We start from the raw sequence: 20,240 nt of genomic DNA, 5'->3' as shown, positions 1-20,240 counted from the left end.
GAAAAAAAATTTAAACTTCATTTTACCATCTGTAAAATACTGACTGACTTTGTTAGTACACCAATGGTTAAAATTTTCCTTTTTATGTAAAATTTTGTGTCTTCTAAGATAACAAAAACATTTATGCAGTTACAAAGGAACTTCTACAGGGGCACCTGGGTGACTCAGCTGGTTAGGTGTCTAACTCCTGATTTCAGCTCAGGTCATGATCTTAGGGTGGTAAGAACCCCGCACTGGGGTCCACACTGGGCATGGAGTGTGAGAGATTTTCTCTCTCCCTTTGCCCCTTTCCGCTTTCTCTCTTTCTCAAATTAAAAAAAACAGAAAACAAAAACCAGACTGGTACATGTCCCTTTTTATTATTTTTATCACTATCACTATATAGGCAGAGCAGTCAGACTGCCACATATTTTTTACAAAGCTTGCCCTGTATCTTCATTTCACATTCCATTTGACTTCTTAAAAATAAGACCTATGTTTTAGTCTCTAATGACAGACATTTTAACCAACTTTGAACCAGTAACTTCACCAAAATTTACATTCTTTTGTCTATACTTTTTAAAATTGTTTTTGAAATGGGATTCCTAGTTCCTACACTACTCTAGGGATTATGTAAGAACCTTGTGCCTTTTACCTGTTGAGACTTGAGAACAAGCAAAAGGCAAGCACAAACAGGTAAACTTCAGAGAAAGGATAAGAAGAGTAGGCACAGGGGACAAATATAATCAGGTACTTAAAGACATTAAATATCTTCTTCCCTCTTGGTTATTCTAGGCCACCAATGTCTAGTAAATACATAATGCAAATCACACAGATAATTTTAAATTTTCTAGAAGCTACATTAGTATAAAAAACGGGTAAAATTAATTTTGATAATATAGTTCTAGTCTATCTAAAACATTATCATTTAACATATAACCTAAATAAAAACTGAATTATTCCTTTGCATGAAGTCTTCAAAATCTAGTCTGTATCTCACACTACAGCACATCACAATTTGGACTAAAACCACATCTCACCACATTTCAAGTGCTTAATACCCACACGCGGCTATGGTTATTATACAGGTAAGTGCAACTCTAGACCTTCTATATTTTGATAAATGAACCTTTAGTAACTGTATACTAGAAGAGGACTAGAGAAGTTATAACAAACTTTAAGTATTTCAAAAGAAATAAACATGTTTTTATATTCCTCAAGGAAGCAGAAGCTTAGAGAAGCAGGCTTTATTCAACTTTCCCTAATTTTTCTTTCTGCTAAACACAGCTGTCCACAGAAGGAATCAGAAGCCTCAGGCAGAAGTGAGTTCTCCTCCACAATCCACTTACAAGTTGTTGCTGAAAGATGAAGGAATCCACGCAGGGTAAGTATGGAGTGTGAGAACCCTACTCGATGCCCTTCCGGAGTCTCCCAAACACCTATGATTCCACATCTGGTTTTCCTGCTTTTGCTTAAAAATCATCATGCATTTTAGTCTCAAACTTATTTGATATATCTGCTTTTCTTCAGATTTTAGTAATTGTTTTTCTAAACTTCTGATCCTGACATAGAAGCCATTACCCACATGCAGCTTTTCACACTGAAGTAAATTCAATAAAATCAAACACTCAATTTCTCAGTCACACATATCAGGTGCTCAAGAGCAACGTGCTAGTGGCTACCCCACTAAATAGCACAATACAGACTATTTCTACCATCACAGAAAGGTTTTTTGGACAGCTTTGTTCTAAACCAAATTGGCAAAGATAGCTAGATTTGTAACTGGTGACTAGCCTTGGTGTTTTTCATTCTGGACTAAGACAGGGTAGCTCGCTAGACTGGGACAGGGATGCCTGGATCCAATCCATGACTAGACTGTATGTGTAAATTTACTTTTTCTTGCTCCCTTCTCACCGACAAAATATAGGTGAATCAGATGACCTCCCAAGATGATTCCAGCGCTCATGTTATAAGACTATAGGCTCCATTTCTAATTATTCAAAGTTACCTTAGCAGAAAGTACTTGAGACTTATCTCCTATTGTTATGATCAAGAACTCCAAAACTCATAAGGAAATGCTTTTTCTTATTAGAATAAATTTCCTTTCTATAACAACTCAGCAACCAAGCTTAGAAAACTATGATGCTATTCTGCCTCAGGCAGGAGAACACAAAGAAACTGTACAGCTTTTATGAACATCAATTCTACCCCATACTGGCATAGACTACATGTTCTTGACCACTTTGTCGAATTATGGGTGCTATATTAGGTATTGAAAATTCCTGCCGAATTAGCAAATTTTAAGCAATTTCACTAACAATAGTTGTACATGTTCCTCCTGTGGTCAGTTTACTCATATGAGCCCATCTGGATTCTTTCAATGTTACAAATGATATGATGACCAATTGCATCAATTTGAAACGCAGATTTAGCAATTACCTGTATGTTAAAATGATCAAGAATTGCAATCAGCTCTTCCTTTCTAGTAGAAACCACAGCGCCTAGTTAAGAGAAACACATAAAATGACTAGTCTGGTTTTAGGGCAAAAATACAGAGAAAAAAACAGCAATTATTTACAAATACAAGCATTATTATTTTTGTTATGTCATCAAGAACATGCACGCTTCTGAGAGAGCTGGACGCCACAGTCCTCATGACCCAAGTACACAGGGGAAGAAACGTGGACGCCATGACAGGGCTTCTCTCCTTCCATAGCTAAACGCTTGTTCTTCCTTCTCACCTGTCTCTTTGTCTGCTCTGCCTTTGTGTCCTTTTCCACCTTTTGCTAACCACCTCTTTCCACATGTGCTAGAAACTACAGGAGTGAAAGGAAGTCTGCGGGGCAGAACGAAATGGCAAAGCCCGTTTCGAGTGGACCCAAACTCTGATAATTGTGGTTCTACTGTACGATGTCCTGGGATAAACAACTCTGTGTGTATATGTATATACATAAACATGTGTATGTACATATACATGCAACCAACCCGTGGTCTGACAGGAGAAAGGTTTCAAGAGATCAGGAAGAAATGTCCTTTTGATGACTACGTGAGCAACACTTCACTCTGTTTAACTGAACATTTACGAATATTTTATATGAAATGAAAGGCACTCATAACAAACCTGCTTCACTTTTTAGTTTATAAGATCGACTTCCATCCAGGCTGATGTGTTGTTGCACAACTATAGAGTTACCGTACACATTGGCTCTATAGGCATCATCTCCTCGGTTCCTTAATGTTATTGAGATATCTGCGGAGCTAAAGCAAGAAGGTTAAGCCACGTCACATGAAGGTGCAGTGCCATTTCAATACTAGATTCTAGAATTTTCAAAACCTCCAAGGTAATTTGCCTAATTCATTTGAAAAGTAGCTTTACACCAGCAGTTGATGGCTGATAGACTACTACAGAATAATGCTGAATATATCATACCTAATAAAAAAACAGAGAAAAACGGTTATAGAAATACTATTCTATCCATACTAGAAATGCCACAGTCACATAAAAATCATTTTAGTTTTGCTAGTTTCAAATCATGCAGTTAAGTTACACACCCTCCTATTGGCAATGTGTAATACTACACAGCCTGACCACTTAATAAAGCATCATGCTAATAGCCAACCTTTAAGAATGAAGTAACAATTATGGGGAAGTAATAACATCTTCCAAGAGCATTAGAATCAAAGGGAGCAACTTTCATCTTCCAAATGTGTGGCAATAAAAAAATGAAAGTATTTGCTATCAAGAGATGCAAACGGAAGCTCAGAATTTCTTGATATTCTGTTGGTATTATAAAAATTATTTTTAAAGTTTTAAAGAAGTTTAAAGCATTTATAGCCATGCACATTTCAATACAGGAAAAAAATCAATCTTTATTTTTCTTTTTTTAAAAAAATAAGACTTGGTAGAAAAACAAAAAGCGTTAATGAAGTTCATTACTATACATGTACTTATAATTTCCTTACACATAAAAGTAATCAAGATTTTTCTCTGGTTCAGATGAACATCTGCCAAAACACTAAAGCCCTTTAATGCAAAACTGCTTTAACTTGTAATTAAATGAAATCTTTAATAGAACTTGTTTTCATGAATTTATGATCATATTCCCAAATTGTCCCCATTTGCAGGAACAGAAAAAAAGTCAAGATACGCTTCAGTGTAAACTGGTAATTCAGTAGACACACTGAAGGGTTTTGTTAGCTCCTGCTCAGGTCACCCTCTTCAAGTGCGGGAGCAGAAAGACAAGGCTTAGTAGCCATATCAGTCTTCCTCGCCCTGCCCTCCAGGGGTTGAGCTAAATATAGAAATCTGAGGAGAACTCAGGGAGTCCCTTCTTTACAAATTCAAATTAAGGGGGCACCTGGGGGGCTCAGCTAGTTAAGTATCTTGATTTCAAACTCTTGATTTCAGTTCAGGTCAAGGACTCAAGGTTGGTGAGTTTGAGCCCCAGCCTGCAATGGGCTCCTCACTATTGGTGCTGAACCTGCTTGGGATTCTCTTCTTCTCTCCCTCTCTCGCACAAAATAAATGAATAAACTTTTTAAAAACAATTATAAGAAAAAAAAACAGAACTGGTAAAATTCAAATAAGGTCTGTGGTTAGTTAGTAACAGTACCAGTGTTAATTGCATGGCTTTAATAAGAGTACTTTAGTTACTCAAGATGCCAACATTAAGGGAGATTAGATGAAGGATATAAATGAAACTGTACTATCTTTACAACACTTCCATAAATCTAAGTTATTTCAAAACGAAAAATTTTTAAAAACAAACTCAAATGAAGGCACAACCAAGTCAAAAGCTAGTGATTCCTTGAGGCCTCTGAAGACTAGAGAAACCAATTTGGGGCTTTATACTCAGATGAGGGAGCAGAACATGGGCAGAGGCTGCCAGGAGCAGCCAGAGCACATACCAGATTAAGCTCTGGGGAAATCACCTGGACAGAGAGAGACACACCCACAGATCCCGGCCACGAATCAGACACAGAGAATGGACATTGTCCCCCAGACTAAAACAGTTAGATGGGGATGACTGCGCACACAAAGACACAGAGTAAGGAAGACTTGGCTAAATAATAAGGCAAAGAACATACACTCTGGAGACAATGAGGACACACATTCACAAGCCCACCCACCTGTCATAATGAGACAGAGGGAAGGGAGCACCACACAGTACAACCCATTATGCAAGGGAGTGAGGGAGGTGGAACAGGAGAAGGGTTACACGGACCCAAAGGAAGAGAGAGGCAGACAGAGGCCTAGAGACAAAAACACGAAGAAAAAGCCAGTGACACAGGAAAGAAAGGCCCAGAGACAGAAGATCCTTGGTTCTGAGCTCTCTGAGTTCCAGTTACTCATGAGACTCAATTGTACTCATTTCCTGAGGCTTCTAAGATATATATTCCTGAATTTTTACAATAAATCTCCTTTTCTTTTTTTTATGTTTATTTTTAGAGAGAGCTAGAGAGGGAGCAGATAAGGGGCAGAGAGAGAGAGTGAGAGTGAATCCCAAACAGGCTCTGTGCTGTCAGTGCAGAGCCCGATGTGGGGTTTGAACTCACACCTCATGACCTAAGATGAAATCAAGAGTCAAATGCTTCTGACTAAGCCACCCAGGCACCCGTAAGTCTCCTTTTCTAAAGGTACCCTGAGTGGGCCGGGGTATATGTGTTTTGTTGTTGCAGTTTGTTTTTTTAAAGAGAGAGAGACAGGGCATGCATGCGCAAGTGCACACAGGAGAGGGGCAGAGAGAGAGAGAGAGAGAGAGAGAGAGAGGGGAAGAGAAAGAGAATCTTAAGCAGACTGCACACCCAGAACCCATGAGGGCCTGGATCTCATGACCATGAGATCATGATCTGAGCTGAAATCAGGAGTTGCATGTTTAACCGACTGAGCCACCCAGGCGTCCCTGTGTATGTGTTTTTAAGTCAGAAATACCCAATTAGGACAGATATACTCCAGACAAGTTGTAATTAATGAGATTTTTAAAAGCTCCCCAGTTGGTTCTAATGAACAGTAAAAGTTGAAAACCATTAACTAAAGTATAGTAGGGGAAAGGCAGCTGGCCTACAATACGGAGCAAAAATATTTTATTTCATTAACTCATATGATTACCTAGTATTCAATAAATGACTTCATGAAGACATTTTAAAAATAAAGTGACTACACGTATTTCCTCTGAATGATCAAACATCTCTCTTGATTAGCAAACATCTATTTTATTATTTTCATTCCTAGCAACTCCTTGCATTTAATAGCTACCTTTAGTTTTGTGAGAACTCCGGAGACACTGGTATCCTGTTGCAATGTGAACTGAAAAGTCAAAAACTTAAGGCTTATGAGAAAAGCCTCCTAGTAACTGCAGCAGGAGCAGGGACACCTTTGCTGGGCCCTAACTGCTGTGTCCCCAAGCATACTGATGTGGCTGATCCTCAGTCTGGGTCAACAGCCATGGAGCCTCTTTCTCAACTCTGGAAAAATCTACATACACAGAGATATCTGGCAGCAGCACACAGCCTGGGAACAAGGAACAAACCGTATAAAAATATGATGCATCTGCTGTCTCTGAAGTAGCCAGCTCATCTGCAGTGAAGTTCTGTAGCCTTGACTAAACACATCAGAAACTTACAGCAGGAGTAAGAGTTTTTGTCCCTCTGCAGCTCATTCCCACTGCTGCAGCTGATGGCAGATCCCAAGGCAACCAGGGCTGGTATTAGGGACGCCGAGGGAGAGAACAGTGAACTACATATGTTCAGGAGGAACGTGAATAGCGAGGGGCATGAGACCTTGGGGCACTGCGAGAGGCTTCCAGTGGGGAAGCTGTATTCAGTGAATTCATTCACTACCACTGTAAAGAGCCGGTGGCTGACAGAGAGGTGACCCCCAGGCAGACTGTCTCAGGGCACGGTTCACTGGCTTCTCCAAACCTCACCGGGCAAGACTGCTATGAAGAGCAAGAACCCCCAACAAAGGCAGCCCAGAGCCCAGTTTTCCTATAGGCAGTTGTGTCCTTAAAAGTTGGTGACTTGTGTAAACTAGCTTTTTTCTTTCTTTTTTAAAATGGTATTCTGAAGATAAGTCTCAGAAAGAAGTTTCTGCTTTGGTCCAGATACTTCTCAAATGGAAAACAAAACAAATTAAAACAAAAAATATTTACTTGACACAAAACATTCAGGGCTATAGAAAAAAATCATCTGAAGCTTCTATTTGAAGATCACTGTGTTATTTGACTAAGTAGACTAGGCGACTGTTTAGACAACTAAGAAAAGTATAGTTAAATATAATGAATTATAACAGAGCTGGAGCTGTTAACAATGTTGGGACGAGGAAGGGAGGAGAAGACCTTGCTGGACTGGAGCCCAAATAAGATAAGGAGAGACAGAAAATATGCTGGAGAATTATTACCAAATAGTTGTTTTCCAAGGCCGTACAGCATGAAATGTTCCCGTGTATCTTTACCCCCTTCTCCTGAGTCCACTTGGAACCCTGGCTTGGGTTAACATTCCTAAGGCTTTCTGAGAAATACAGAAGAAAACTGCAATCCCGGTTCCCATGGTCCCCATTCTATTTTTTTTAGTAATAAATTGAAGAAGTTACATGGAAAGAACACTGAGCAGAAGGAAAGTCTATCATATGAAAAAACAGATATCACTGTTAATTATCAAAGTTCCCGAAGTTCTGGGCATGGGTGTGCAAGAGAGAAAGGAGCGACAGGGGCGGCCTCACTCTGCGAGGCAGCAGAACAGAGGTGAGGACTTCTGGTTTTTAGGAGATGCGAGGACCCCTTCGGAGTTATTTGAGGCAGTATTAAGAAGAAGGAAATCGGCCTGCAGAGCGTGCCTAATGGCAAAAGGCCCTAAAGTCCATGACGATGCAAACTGGGCGACTTATATGAAGTTACATGAAGGCAAGTTCTACCAAGAAGCAATGTGTGTGTAAAGCGAACGAGAGCAGTTATATGACCATTCTCCAGGGGTCAAGATGGACCAACAAATAGACATGTGGGTGTAGGCCTCAAATCAAATCCACTTCCAAACCACCTGAGTAAAGGACAAAACAATCAAAGACACTGGAATACTTTTTTGGAATTCTTAGTGAACTGGAGGTGGAAATTTTGTGCGGGGATCCTTGGCTGGTTTGCTGATTCTGTTTTTGTCTGTATCACACCAACATGGACTTGGTCAAGCTGGGTTCGGGTCAAGAGCCAGAAAGTTCAATGTTTATAAATATCCATTTAAGCAAAAGTATAATGGGGCGCTGGGTGGCTCAGTTGGTTAAGTGTCCGACTCTTGATTTCAGCACAGGTCATGATCTCACGGTTGAGATCGAGCCCTGCGGTGGGCTCTGCATGGAGCCTGCTTAGGATTCCCACCCCGCCTTCTCTGCCCCTCACCAGCTTGTGCGTGCACCTGCATGTGCTTCCTCTCTCCCTCAAAATAAATGAATAAACATGAAAAATAAAATAAAATAAAATAACAGCAGTACATACATTTATCATTGCTTGTTCTTTCTCCCAAAAAGGTAAAGAACCAAGAGTACAAGCAGGCAGGCACATGGCAGTATTTCACAGGAGCTTTCCGTCTGGAGAGCTTAACAGGAGACAGTGGGCCATGCTGGCAATGGGGCAAAATGAAAGGAACGGAAAGATGGGACTCTTCTCCAATTCTGGGAAGCCAATACAGTTCTGATCACGTTTACATGGACTGGGAATCTAAAGCAGCCACTTCTTACTAAAGAACTGGAAAATACATGTAGAAAGCAAACACTTACTTCTGTCCATCTTTCACAAAACCTTTTAAAGAAGAGCCTCTATTGGTAGCGACTGCTTTTCCGCCAAGACCAACTATAAGCGCTGTGAGCACTGCACTCTTCCCACCTACGGAAACAGGTGTGGACGAAATCACATTCATCAAGGAGAGAGAAAAGAGGCTGACGCCCACAATTTGATGTAAAAAGATTTCTGAATGAAAATGTAAATTAATTCTAACCCTGAAATGAAGTGTTACACTTCAATTACCATTTTCTTTCAGCAACCTTAAAAAAAAAATTGTATATATCATGAAATACTTGGTTGTTGCAATTAGAAAAAAAAAATAGTATAATTCAGGAATCAAATTTTTGCCACTAATAAGGAAAGTAGTAAAAAAAAAAAGTACGATATCTTTCCAACCTGAAATGCTCATTGTTTCACCTTGATCCATTGGCCTATTAAATGAGGTTATCTAATTACACATAGATACTGAATTTATCTAATCTTTATCACATTCTAATTTAGGTATAATTTACTTTTTCCACAAATTCACAGAAGTCAGAAACAACGCCTGAATGCAAGCAAGCTCCACAGGGACAGGATGTTGCCTGTTTTGTTTAACACAATATCACCAACAGTGGGCCATAATAGACACTCAGGTATTAGTTGAAGGAATAAATGAATTTAAATATGAAAAAAATCATCAGTCAAACAGATAAATGTTTCTATGTAATATTTTGACAACTATTATTCCTAATTTGATTGCTCATTTGCTAACTTTCTGAAAAGTATACTTCTTTTTACCCTAACATATAAATATCACAAGCTGAAATTTCAATATCTAAACAATTACCTAGAATATGCAATCATCTTCTAACTCCACAATCAACGAATTCAATCACCTCTTACTGGCCCATCATTTTCCACAATATACCCTAAATTAACCAAAATACACCACTGGCTAATACTGATTTAGTTCCTCGATGCTTTGTAAGTCTCTGTTCTAAATCTCTCCTTCATTTCCAAATTCACTGCTTCCACTATTTGCATTATTTCTTCTTTGCCAAGTTTTATTAGTAAAATAACGATTTCAAAAGTTAAAAAAAAAAAAAAAGAAGAAGAGAAAAGACCTAATTGCAGAACCCACCAGTCTTTCCTTACTTCTTGTCCTGTGGGCCCTCCCTGTAGCAATCCCTCTGTCCATCCTCTCCCTCTGAAAACACCTTCCTCTGGCCGGAGTATACAGCAGGGGAAATGAGGAACTACACTAGACAGAAGATCCTGGGCAACACTACGATCCTGTTCTGGCGCCGCCAGCAGCCGTGGACTCTGGCAGGCCTCCTCTCCAAGTACTGGCCAGTCAAGCTGTCGACAGCTCACGCCTGGCTGGTCCATGACAAAAGCTGCCTAACTGGTCGCTCTAACCCCATGCCTCTCCCCTTTTAGTCCATTCTCTCCAACGTGGTCAGTTTGTTTCACAAATCTTGACCATGTCATCCCTTACTCACAAACTGTAATTGGTTCTCCACTAACTTCTGAATAAAACACGATAACCTTTATCACAGCATTCACGATCCTCACCAGTATCATCTACAACACGTCCCTCCAGCATCCGCTTCTGCCCTCCCCTGCCATGTAGGATATGATAAAGCCATATAAGGCTTTAACGGTCCATGCACATCTACTCTGCCCCTCCAAACCTCGCTGATAACCTATGTCTGCCTGGAACATCTGAGCCTCCTCTTCCCTGAAAGAATCTATAATTTTCATCCAAGCACCACCGTAAATACCACCTCCTCTTTAAGTTTTCATTGGCCACAGTGAGAATTAGTTTCTTTCATGTTTGGATTCCCATGGCATTCTATTTCTGCTCTATCATAACATTTAGTAGACATAAGACACAGGGTGGCCTCAATCACAATGTTAGTTTGTCCACTCCTCTATGGTACAAATACCAAGGTAAAAGGAGTCAAAGAGTAAGTAGAAAATGTTTATTCCTACCATATAAATAATGAACCTAGAGTTAACTTATTATTTTTTTAAAGTACAGACTAGCAGCAAATACTGAAAATATTCATTACCGCAAGTTATACATCCTAAACAGATTTATCTGCACTCACAGTCACCTATTTTGAACAGTTACTGCATTCTAACTTCAAAATACTACTCAAAGTCAAGTAAGGAGGGCAAAAGCACTTACTTCCATTGTTGCCAACAACAAAGTTGACATTAGAACCAAACTTAAAGGGTCCAAGCATCGAATGACACATGAAGTTTCTTAGCTGAATACTCTCAATTATTCCAACTTCTGCTGCAGTCTATTAACAAAAAAAAAGAGAGAGAGACAGAGTGAGAGCGAGAAAGAGAGGGAGAAGACAATTATTAATCTGTCTAATAAACTCGGTATAATCATATAATCATCCAAGCATTTGAGGAAAGATCAGCAGTGTTACTAATGAAAAATGTTACAGTAAGTGAATAATCTTAACTTCAATAAGATGAAATTAAATGGGTACCTTCAATGAGTAACTATTGATTCTCAAATCCTTACAGGATCCAAGAATTGTATCACATAGTTCCTTAATATAAATGATACTAACACTTTGAGTCAGGTAATTTTTTGTTGGAGGTGGGCTGCTTTGTCGATTTTGAGAATTTTAACAACATTCCCAGCCTCTACCCACTAGATGCTAGTAGCACACCCTAATCCTGAGTTGTGACAACCAAACATATATCCAGACACTGCTAAATGTCCCCCAGCGGGGCAAAACTCCCCCTTGGTTGGGAATCACTGTTGCAATAAAATTTCCTGCATTTAGAGCATCCCTGAAAGATGATTATCCAGCCACGGTCTGAACAATGAATTTGCTATAGATAATTCAAAGAGTAGAGCACACATTCTTAAAAAGGTAAGCCTGTTTTTCTTGTGACTTTCTGCTCTGTCACTCATGATAACTGTAAGATTTTGGCAATGTATAAAGAATATACAGTTCTAAATCTGAAAAACAGAAAATCATTCCTATAGTGTAAATACAGATCAGCATTAGAGTTTTATCTGTCCATGGAAATATCTTAAAAACTGTAGTACAAAATCACAACCAGGATAAGACACTGATACAGTCAAGATACAGAACATTCCCATCACCACAAGGATCCCTGGGTCACCCTTTTATAGCTAACCCACATCCCGCCCAATCCACTCCTTCCTCAACACCCAGTCCACTAATCTGTTCTCCATTTCTAGAACACTGTCATTTAACAAATGTTATAGAAATGTCTATGGGCCACCTGGGTGGCTCAGTCGGTTAAGCGTTCAACTTTGGCTCACATCATGATCTCACGTTCATGTATTTAAGCCCTGAATCGGGCCCTGTGCTGAAAGCTCAGAGCCTGGAGCCTGCTTCGGATTCTGTTTCTCTCTCTCTCTCACTCTCTGTCTCTCTGTGCCCCTTCCCTGCTCCCGCTCTGTCTCTCTTGCTCTCTCTTTTCTTTCACCCCCCCCGAAAAATAAACTAACATTAAAAAATTAAAATTAAAAACAAGAAAAAAACGTCTACTGTGGTATGGTCGTACCACAGCATTTAACCATTTGCTCAGTGAATGACATCTGAGTTGTTTCAGTTTGGGCTATTACAAATAAAGCTGCTATAAACATTCATGTACAGAATTTTATGTGAAGGTACATCTTCATTTCTCTGGGACAAATGCCAGGTAATGTGGTAGGCAGGGGCGTGTTAAACAAACAAACAAACAAACAGCCAAACCACTTTTCAGTGTGGCTGTATCATTTTACATTCCCACCGGCAGTATAAGAATGATACAGTTTCTCTGCATCCTTGCCAGCATATGAAGTTGTCATTGTTGTTTTTAATTTCACTCAGTCTGATGGGTGTGTGGTCTTCTTAGTTTGCATTTCCTCAATACTAAACGATGATGAACATCTGTCATGTCATTGTCATTTTGAAGCCTACAGGGTCAGTGGTCATATCTACTGCTTCGTTCCTGTTACTGGTAATTTGTGTCCTTTTTCCCCTTTGTCAGTCTTACTTGAGGTCTGTCAAGTTTACTGACCTTTCTAAAGAACAAGCTCTTTGTTTTATGGTTTTCCCTAATTGTTTCTAATAATTAACATAAACTTCAGAATTATATTATTTTCCCTTAGGTTCTTAACACCATAGTGCCTTTCCTGATATTGAATTATCAAAAATATAGCATATGAGCCAAATATGAGAACCAGGTCCATCCAAAAGTTCTGCACTTACCAAAGCAGAGGTACCGTTAGTGAAAGAAACTGTACATTCATCTTCATCACCATCTTTGTCAAAGTCCTCCAGCTCTTCTTGTCTTGGTCTTTTGGCATTTTCAGGAGAGAAGAAATTTTCTTCCTTTCTTTTGGCCATCAGGTCTGAACATATGTTAGAGTAACAATGAAGTAAAATAAGACAAAGCTTAAGCTTTAAGTACTATCTCCATTCATTTTTAGTTTAAAAAAAGTAAAAATATCATCTGTATAGAGGGAGGGGGCATGAGTCAAAAACCACAGGTGGCCACTTGAGGCTGGAAAGGTAACCAAACAGATTCACCCCGAGTCTCCAGAAAGAAATAGCCCTATCGCCACGTTGATCATAGCCCTAGGAGACACAGCAGTCTGGGTGGCTCAGTCGATTAAGCGTCCAGCTTCGACTCAGGTCAGGATCTCACAGTTTGTGGGTTTGAGCCCCGCATCAGGCTCTGTGCTGACAGCTAGCTCAGAGCCTGGAGTCTGCTTCAGAATCTGGGTTTCCCTCTCTCTCTGACCCTCCCCTGCTGGCACTGTTTCTGTCTCTCCAAAAGAAATAAAAAATATTAAAAAAATTTTAAAAAAGAAGATAATAAGTTTATGTTGTGGGTTTTTTCAACATGTGCACATGATACACTAGTTGATTTTACTTCAGTTTCTCACAGCCCAAATTTTATTGATATGGGCCTACCTAAATGTTCTGACTACTAAAACTCACAAAAGGTAAAAAAAAAAATCTTATTTGTGTAACTTTAGTTTCTAGTTTCCTAGATCTATTAATAGAGATGCCACAATGTCTTCTCAAAGTATTCCAGAGCAAACATCCAATTTTTCAGATAAAACCATTGATTTTAAATCCTTTTCCCAATGAAGCATATTTTGAAGCCATGATTCCTAGCACCAGTAGTTTCCCTTAATTGTTCCCTAAAGAAACAATCCATGCTATTTTTCCAATGTGCTATAAAATTTACACCTAGAAAATTAATGTATTTAAAATTACACAAGACTTTTTGAACATATAAATACTGCACCTCAAGTCTACTCCCCCAACACACACATTAGCAAAGGCCAAGTGGGTAGCCTAGACTGCCACCTTATGAGGCCATAAGGAGGCATCTCCATGCCCCCTTTGGGCCACTGTCAGAGAAGGTGACGTAGGCCAAACAGGGAGTCATGATAATGGTGTCAGTGGATTCTGCCTAGAGATCCTAGATGTCCCCCTTGATCAGGCAGTAATAGGGTGCTACTTACTCCCACTCCCCGTTGGATGGTGTCACATGAGACCTTTTACCAGTGCCCAGAGAGGTAAAGAGGCCACCCCTGGAAAGGTGCCTGAAAACCATGTGGGGCACCAGAATTCCCACTCATATAAGCAGTCACTGTGGCTAAGGAAAGAGCTTTGGAAAAGCTCTATACCTCTGAGTCTTACCATCTACATAGGGCAGCAGTTTTCAAAGGTTGTGGTCAATCTCTGAAAAAGTGCTAAGGAACTCAAAGAGCTTTGTTGTTTCTACCTATCAATATCTATCATACTGTAAATTAAAACTGAGAAGTTTTTAAACCAAAGAACACACATGTACACATTCTGCCAGTCCTCAAAGCAATGGCATCATCACACGTCTCATAACCTCTGGAAAACTCCATTCACTCATAAGTGAATGAGAGTGAAAAAGGCAAATAACTTCTGACTATTACTATGAAAATACTTTGACTTTGTAGACCCTTTAAAAGAGTCTCATGGATCCCTGGGCCACTGTCTGCAAACTGCTTAGTACAGATGATACTGACACAATGCCATAAATTATAAGGCACAGCTAGCAAGCAATTAAGTTAGAGCAGCAGAGTAGAAGCCAACCACAAAATGACTGATAGACTTGATATTCAATGTGTGGTCCAAGGACCAGCAAGCAGCATTTACATCTCCTGTGACTGTATTAGATATCCAGAATCTCAGCCCCCTTCCTAAATCAAATTATTCAGAATCTTCATTCCTAACTAGATCTTAGGAGATTCCTAAGAAGAACCATTATAAATAACACTTACAAACTTGGACTTCATCCCATCCTGAAGGCAATGAAAAACTTAATTATGATAAAATAAATACCATCTAAAAGGTATACTAGATAAAATCCAAAGGACATTTAACCTAAACAAATGCATGAGACAATATTAGCATTACAGCCACAATTACATAAGATTCAACATCCTTTTAATAAATAATTGAATGTTAATTTTGTATCTCTTACACAGGTCAAAAATTGAAAATCCAACATATTTCTCAAACTATTTAACAACAAGAGTCACGTATATTGGTTTCAGCTTGTTGCTAACTTAAATCTCCTGCAATACCACGATGCCATTATTTCCCCCCAAATATCTCCTTCTCTCCCACCCATCCTTTATTTCCTTCTTAATTACTGAGCAATAATTTATTTATTGTAGACAAGCAAAGAGAAAGCATTACTGTTTGGTTTTCCCCACATTAAATGTCCTTTTACATACTGTTTTTATTAACACCCAATAACGATCTTGCAGCTAGCAGTCACTCAGACATCATATGACTGATTTTTAGTATTTTACCAATAAAAAATGGCAGTTTTTCAAGTAAAACTGGCGGAGGGAGATGCATGTAGGTAAATGTGATAACCTTCTTACAAATGAATGTGAGATTCTGTACTACACAGAAGATGGTGTGCAACATGATGACGATGTTTTTTATTTGCTGCGCTTGGTCTAGGATTTGCAGTTTGCTATATGGTTGCCATGGCAACAGGCATCAGACACCAAAGGCTTCTACCTTTTAAAATAGTAATCACTTTGTAATTTAATGATAATGGATTTTTAAAAACACATATGAATGTCCTGAGTGTTAGATACAAGTTAATACGGTAAAACTGTTTCTAAAAGGCTAGAGAGACCTATAAACAGATGCAAAGGAAAATACTTTTAATATTCTGAAATACACACAAAATGGAAACAAATCTCTGGGATTTTTAATACATGCATAAAAGCTCCTTATGTGTTTATTTACAATAAAAAAATCAGAATTAAGGATCATTTCCCTCACAGGAAACAAATCAAAGTAGAAGAGTAACAAATATGTAACTATCAATAAAAAATAGGCTCAAGAAGAAAAATCAATAACCAAGAGTTCATTATTGCAAGTAAGTGAATAGTAAATCTGATGGATCAAATACTCTTCAGCAGAATTTTAAATTCCTAAATTTAAAATTTTATCGTGATCCTTCTAATAATTCATACTTCTCATTAATATCCAAGTAGGGACTAACAGCAGTGAGAACAGACAGAAGTGAAATTATCAACAGGATATAGTGGTTAAAAATAATGGCAGAGGTGCCTGGGTGGTTCAGTCTGTTATCAGACTCCTGATTCCATTCAGGTTCACGGTCTGTGGGCTTGAGCCCCACACCCAGCTTAGCATGGAGAGCACAGTGCTTCCTTGACATCTCTCTCTGCCCCTCTCCCACTCACTCACACATGCAGTCTCCCTCAAAAATAAACAAACTTTAAAAAAAATTTAAAAAACAAAGGCAAATTGCTGCTGTATCTGAATCTGCAGTAGACTGTGTTTACCTCATCCCCTATTCTGACCCCCTCACCGCCCCCAACATACTCTATTCTGCATTAAACAATCTCACTTTTAATGTACTGAATTAATTAAGCACACTGCTTGGGACATATCATAAAATCATAAGACACAATAAATATTTAAGTGAAAAAATTCATAAATCCATCTATCAAATAACTCCAGATCAGCAAAACTGGGAAATACTGAGTACAGCATTTCAGATAATAAAATGTGAACACTCAGATATATGTTTTAAAGACATCCAGGCGGCCTCAGTATACAGGGAGGATGAAACCGAGAGAGCGGAGAGAGACAAAAGAGAGCCCCTAAAGAATGAGGGGCACTGAACAAAAGCAGTGGCAATATCAGTGATGAAAGGAACAGAAGAACTCAAGAGATTTACAAGTATGGATAAAGTGGGGAAATAGAATTAACATTTGTTGAGTATCTTCTTTAATCTTCAACATTTTTTAAGTACTGTCCTTAATTTACAACAGGGGATGCTGAAGCTCAAAAAGACACTTGCCCAGGCTTGTATAGCTATAAATTATCAGAGCTCAGATCTAAACCCAAGTTTGTCAAAACCCAAAGTCAAACCTCTTCAATGCCCATGTTTCTCCAGGCATCAACAAATGAGTGTTTATCGGTAGTGAAATTGGATATGAATCTACCCATCTTCTTATCTATTTTTTGTTAATGTATAAAGCTTCAAAAAGGATTCTATTGTGATGTGTCTTAATGTTACTATTTGAGCCAATTAAAACTTTGGGCTTTATAAAATTTCATCTTCTGTATCCTTTTTAGAAATAACATTCACACAATGCTAAGTGCCATTTAAAGAGAAAGAGCAGGTCTGGAAAAAAAAGAAGCAAACATATTTATTTTGTTTGGAAACACGGAGTTTGAAGTGTTTCCTAGGATCGTGAGGCCAATACACAGTAAAATATATTCTACAATAGGGGTGGAATTGGGAGTGTGGCTAAGAAAGGTACAGAAATTATTTTGAATGCGGTCGCCAAGGAAAGTATGTTGAATGAGAAGAGATGTATCTCATGAACTAGTGAGTCAAAATGCTAACATTAATGTAAGTGACTATACTTGACCCTCAGTCACCTGGACTTAGGAATGTATGTGTATACAGAACTGTAACATGTAATTATGCCTTAAATATAATGCATACTATTACGGTAAATTTTGAGTTACTTGTTTATTGATTCCTGAAAGTAAGTCAATTATAGCTTTGGTTAATTTGCCTAACTTAGGTGTAAAAATGATTAGTCAAGATTTAGTTAGGTAGGTTTTATATAAAATTCTACATCCAGACAACTCAGTGAAATAAACCTTTGGGGAATATAAGTGGATTCTCACTTTAACAAGTTTAATACACCATTTGTACTTACTTTTTTGCCAGGCTCAATACTATATGCTTTATATTCATTATATATTTAACACACACATATTTAAGAATTCTGCCCATTGGGTACTACAGCTATTTTCCTCCAATTACAGAATAAGAAATAAAACTTAAAGAGGTGATACCAATAAACTCTGGGTCACTCAACACTGGTTCTCTTATATAAAAACATGTTTTTTAAGCACTATTCTAGTGATCTCCAAACTTTCTGCATTCATACCTGTTCAGGAAAAGAAATTTTTTTTGTTTTGTTTTTAATTAAAAAACTTTTTATGGTTTATTTATTTTTGAGACAGAGAGAGACAGAGCAGGAATGGGAGAGGGGGCAGAGAGGGACACACACAGAATCCAAAACAGGCTCCAGGCTCTGAGTTGTCAGCACAGAGCCCGAAGCGGGGCTCGAACCATGAATCACGAGATCATGGCCTGAGCCAAAGTCAGTCGCTTAACCGACTGAGCCACCCAGGAGCCCCAGGTAAAGAAATTTTGAATACACATTTTAACATAAAATTATCACTCTGTGTATCACACAGTACTAGAAAGAGATAAAGTATATCGTAAATCTAAGCAGAAGTTCTAATCTGTTCCCTCCGAGCCACACACCGTGAACTACCTGCAGGCCACTCCATAGGCTACTGTTTTGTTTTGTTTTGTTTTTTTGCCATTGAATATTTTAAAACACTATATAGCAGTACTCTCAAAGTTAGGCAGTTTGGGGTTGCCTCCCCCCACGCCCCCCTTAGAATATACATTCCGGAATAGCCTGTTCTTTGAAACACTCTCTGTTAATTTCCCATTCCGGAAATCTACACAAAGTAATAAGCGCTCACATAAATTCTGCCTTCAGGGTTTAAAAACAAAATAGTTGCTCTTCCCAAGAATTATCACAGTTTTATCTCAAGTCTTTTATCTCAAGGGTACTACAGCCCTTTCTCTATCCCTGATTCTAGTTTTCCGCAATTCCCAATCGCGATTCTTCTTCAGTTCAGTGCCATCAGAAAAGAGGGAAAAGAAATGCCATCATAAAACCTCCAAAAGTTACATTTTAATTTTTCTAGATAATACAGTCTGCGTTGTGATAAAGCTGGAATTTAACAACAACCCTAATTTAAGTCTGTCTACATCTCGTAAATAGTATATACTAAGTTGCTGCCGGTGAGGTCTCAATTCGCTACAAGAGCCGGATGTCCGAGCCCAGCCTCCCCCCGGACCCCGTGCCTTCAGGCTCGTCTAAGTCCGAATGCCGCTTGGGGCCGGGCGCCGGGTTCAACAGCCCGGGCCAGGATTCCCCCGCCCCGCTGGCGGAGCCGGCCGAGGAGAGAGGCTCGGCGGCAACGGGCAAGTTTCCCACGGTTCAGGGGACCGGTGTCGCCCGCAGAGACAGCCCGAAAATCCCCGCCGGCCGGCTGGCCTGCTCCGGCCCGCAGAGATACCCTGGACACCGCCGCAGCTCCGCTGACTGAGCCGTTACCAGGTGGGCTGAGGGGCGCCGGCCAAGGGGTCAGCGGCAGGGGATGGATCCGTAGCAAGGGAGAGCGACAGCGTGCGCCCTCACCTTACCTCGAACAAGTCCAAGTCTCCCCAAGGAACCCGATCGGCGCGGCTGTCGCGGCGCTGCGGAGCCCTAAGGTGAGCCTGAGGCTCTCGGCCTCGGCTGGCCGCCGTTGGCCCGCCGGTAACCGCGCGCCCGGTGTGGGAGAACGCTGGACGCTGACTGCCCCCGCGCCCACCGCGGGACACTACGCGCCTGCGCCCCGCCCCTCCTCCTGCCAGGGCTCAGCCGGCGCGTGCGCGGTTCGGGGTTTTCGCGCCACTAGAGTCCGAGAGGAGGGGGCCGGAAGTGCTCCTCGGCGGGGAGGGTAGCTGGTAGGCACGCAGTACTCCGTGGCGGCGAGACGTGGGGGGCCTGGTGATTTGCCTAAGTGAAAGGGAAGAGAACTCAGGTACCCCGGCAACAGTTCCAAGCATGAGTAAAGATGACCTCCTAGGAGCCGGGAAAACCTAGAGGGGCTGCGGTCGCGGAAAGGGGACTGTTACTTCCCGGAAGAGGCGGGGCCACTGGGAGAGGGCGCCGAATTAGAAATGATTGTGGCAGCTTCCCGGGTCTGGGTGCAGAGTTTCAAACGTTTGACTTTGCTTAGCGAAAAAGGAAGAGGACTTTTCCTTTCCTTTCCTTTTTTTTTCTTTTTTTTTTTTTTTACTTTCCTTTCTCCTTTTTTTTTTTTTTTTTTTAAT

The 20,240-nt window shown here is 40.0% G+C and overlaps 1 protein-coding gene across 2 annotated transcripts in view; it reads right to left on the bottom strand.

The window, feature by feature from the left end:
* Positions 1-19,768, bottom strand: part of SMC6 (structural maintenance of chromosomes 6) — a 74,410-nt gene extending 54,642 nt beyond the window's left edge. Inside the window, exons 1-6 of one of the 2 annotated variants that reach the window (XM_029938263.1) lie at positions 19,566-19,768; positions 12,986-13,128; positions 10,924-11,041; positions 8,744-8,849; positions 3,101-3,237; positions 2,419-2,480 (exon numbers count right to left, since the gene is read on the bottom strand). In XM_029938263.1, the coding sequence (XP_029794123.1) occupies positions 2,419-2,480; positions 3,101-3,237; positions 8,744-8,849; positions 10,924-11,041; positions 12,986-13,123 (561 nt within the window). In that variant the 5' untranslated portion in view covers positions 13,124-13,128; positions 19,566-19,768. The remainder of the gene's footprint in view (positions 1-2,418; positions 2,481-3,100; positions 3,238-8,743; positions 8,850-10,923; positions 11,042-12,985; positions 13,129-19,565) is intronic. The other variant, XM_029938264.1, reaches the window with a different exon arrangement.
* Between the last annotated feature and the right edge of the window lie 472 nt (positions 19,769-20,240).

Source organism: Suricata suricatta, chromosome 4 (genome assembly GCF_006229205.1).
Source record: "Suricata suricatta isolate VVHF042 chromosome 4, meerkat_22Aug2017_6uvM2_HiC, whole genome shotgun sequence".
In the NCBI taxonomy this organism is placed as follows: Eukaryota; Metazoa; Chordata; class Mammalia; order Carnivora; family Herpestidae; genus Suricata; species Suricata suricatta.
The sequence above is the reverse complement of the archived record's forward strand: the minus strand, read 5'-3'. Positions and strand labels throughout refer to the sequence as shown.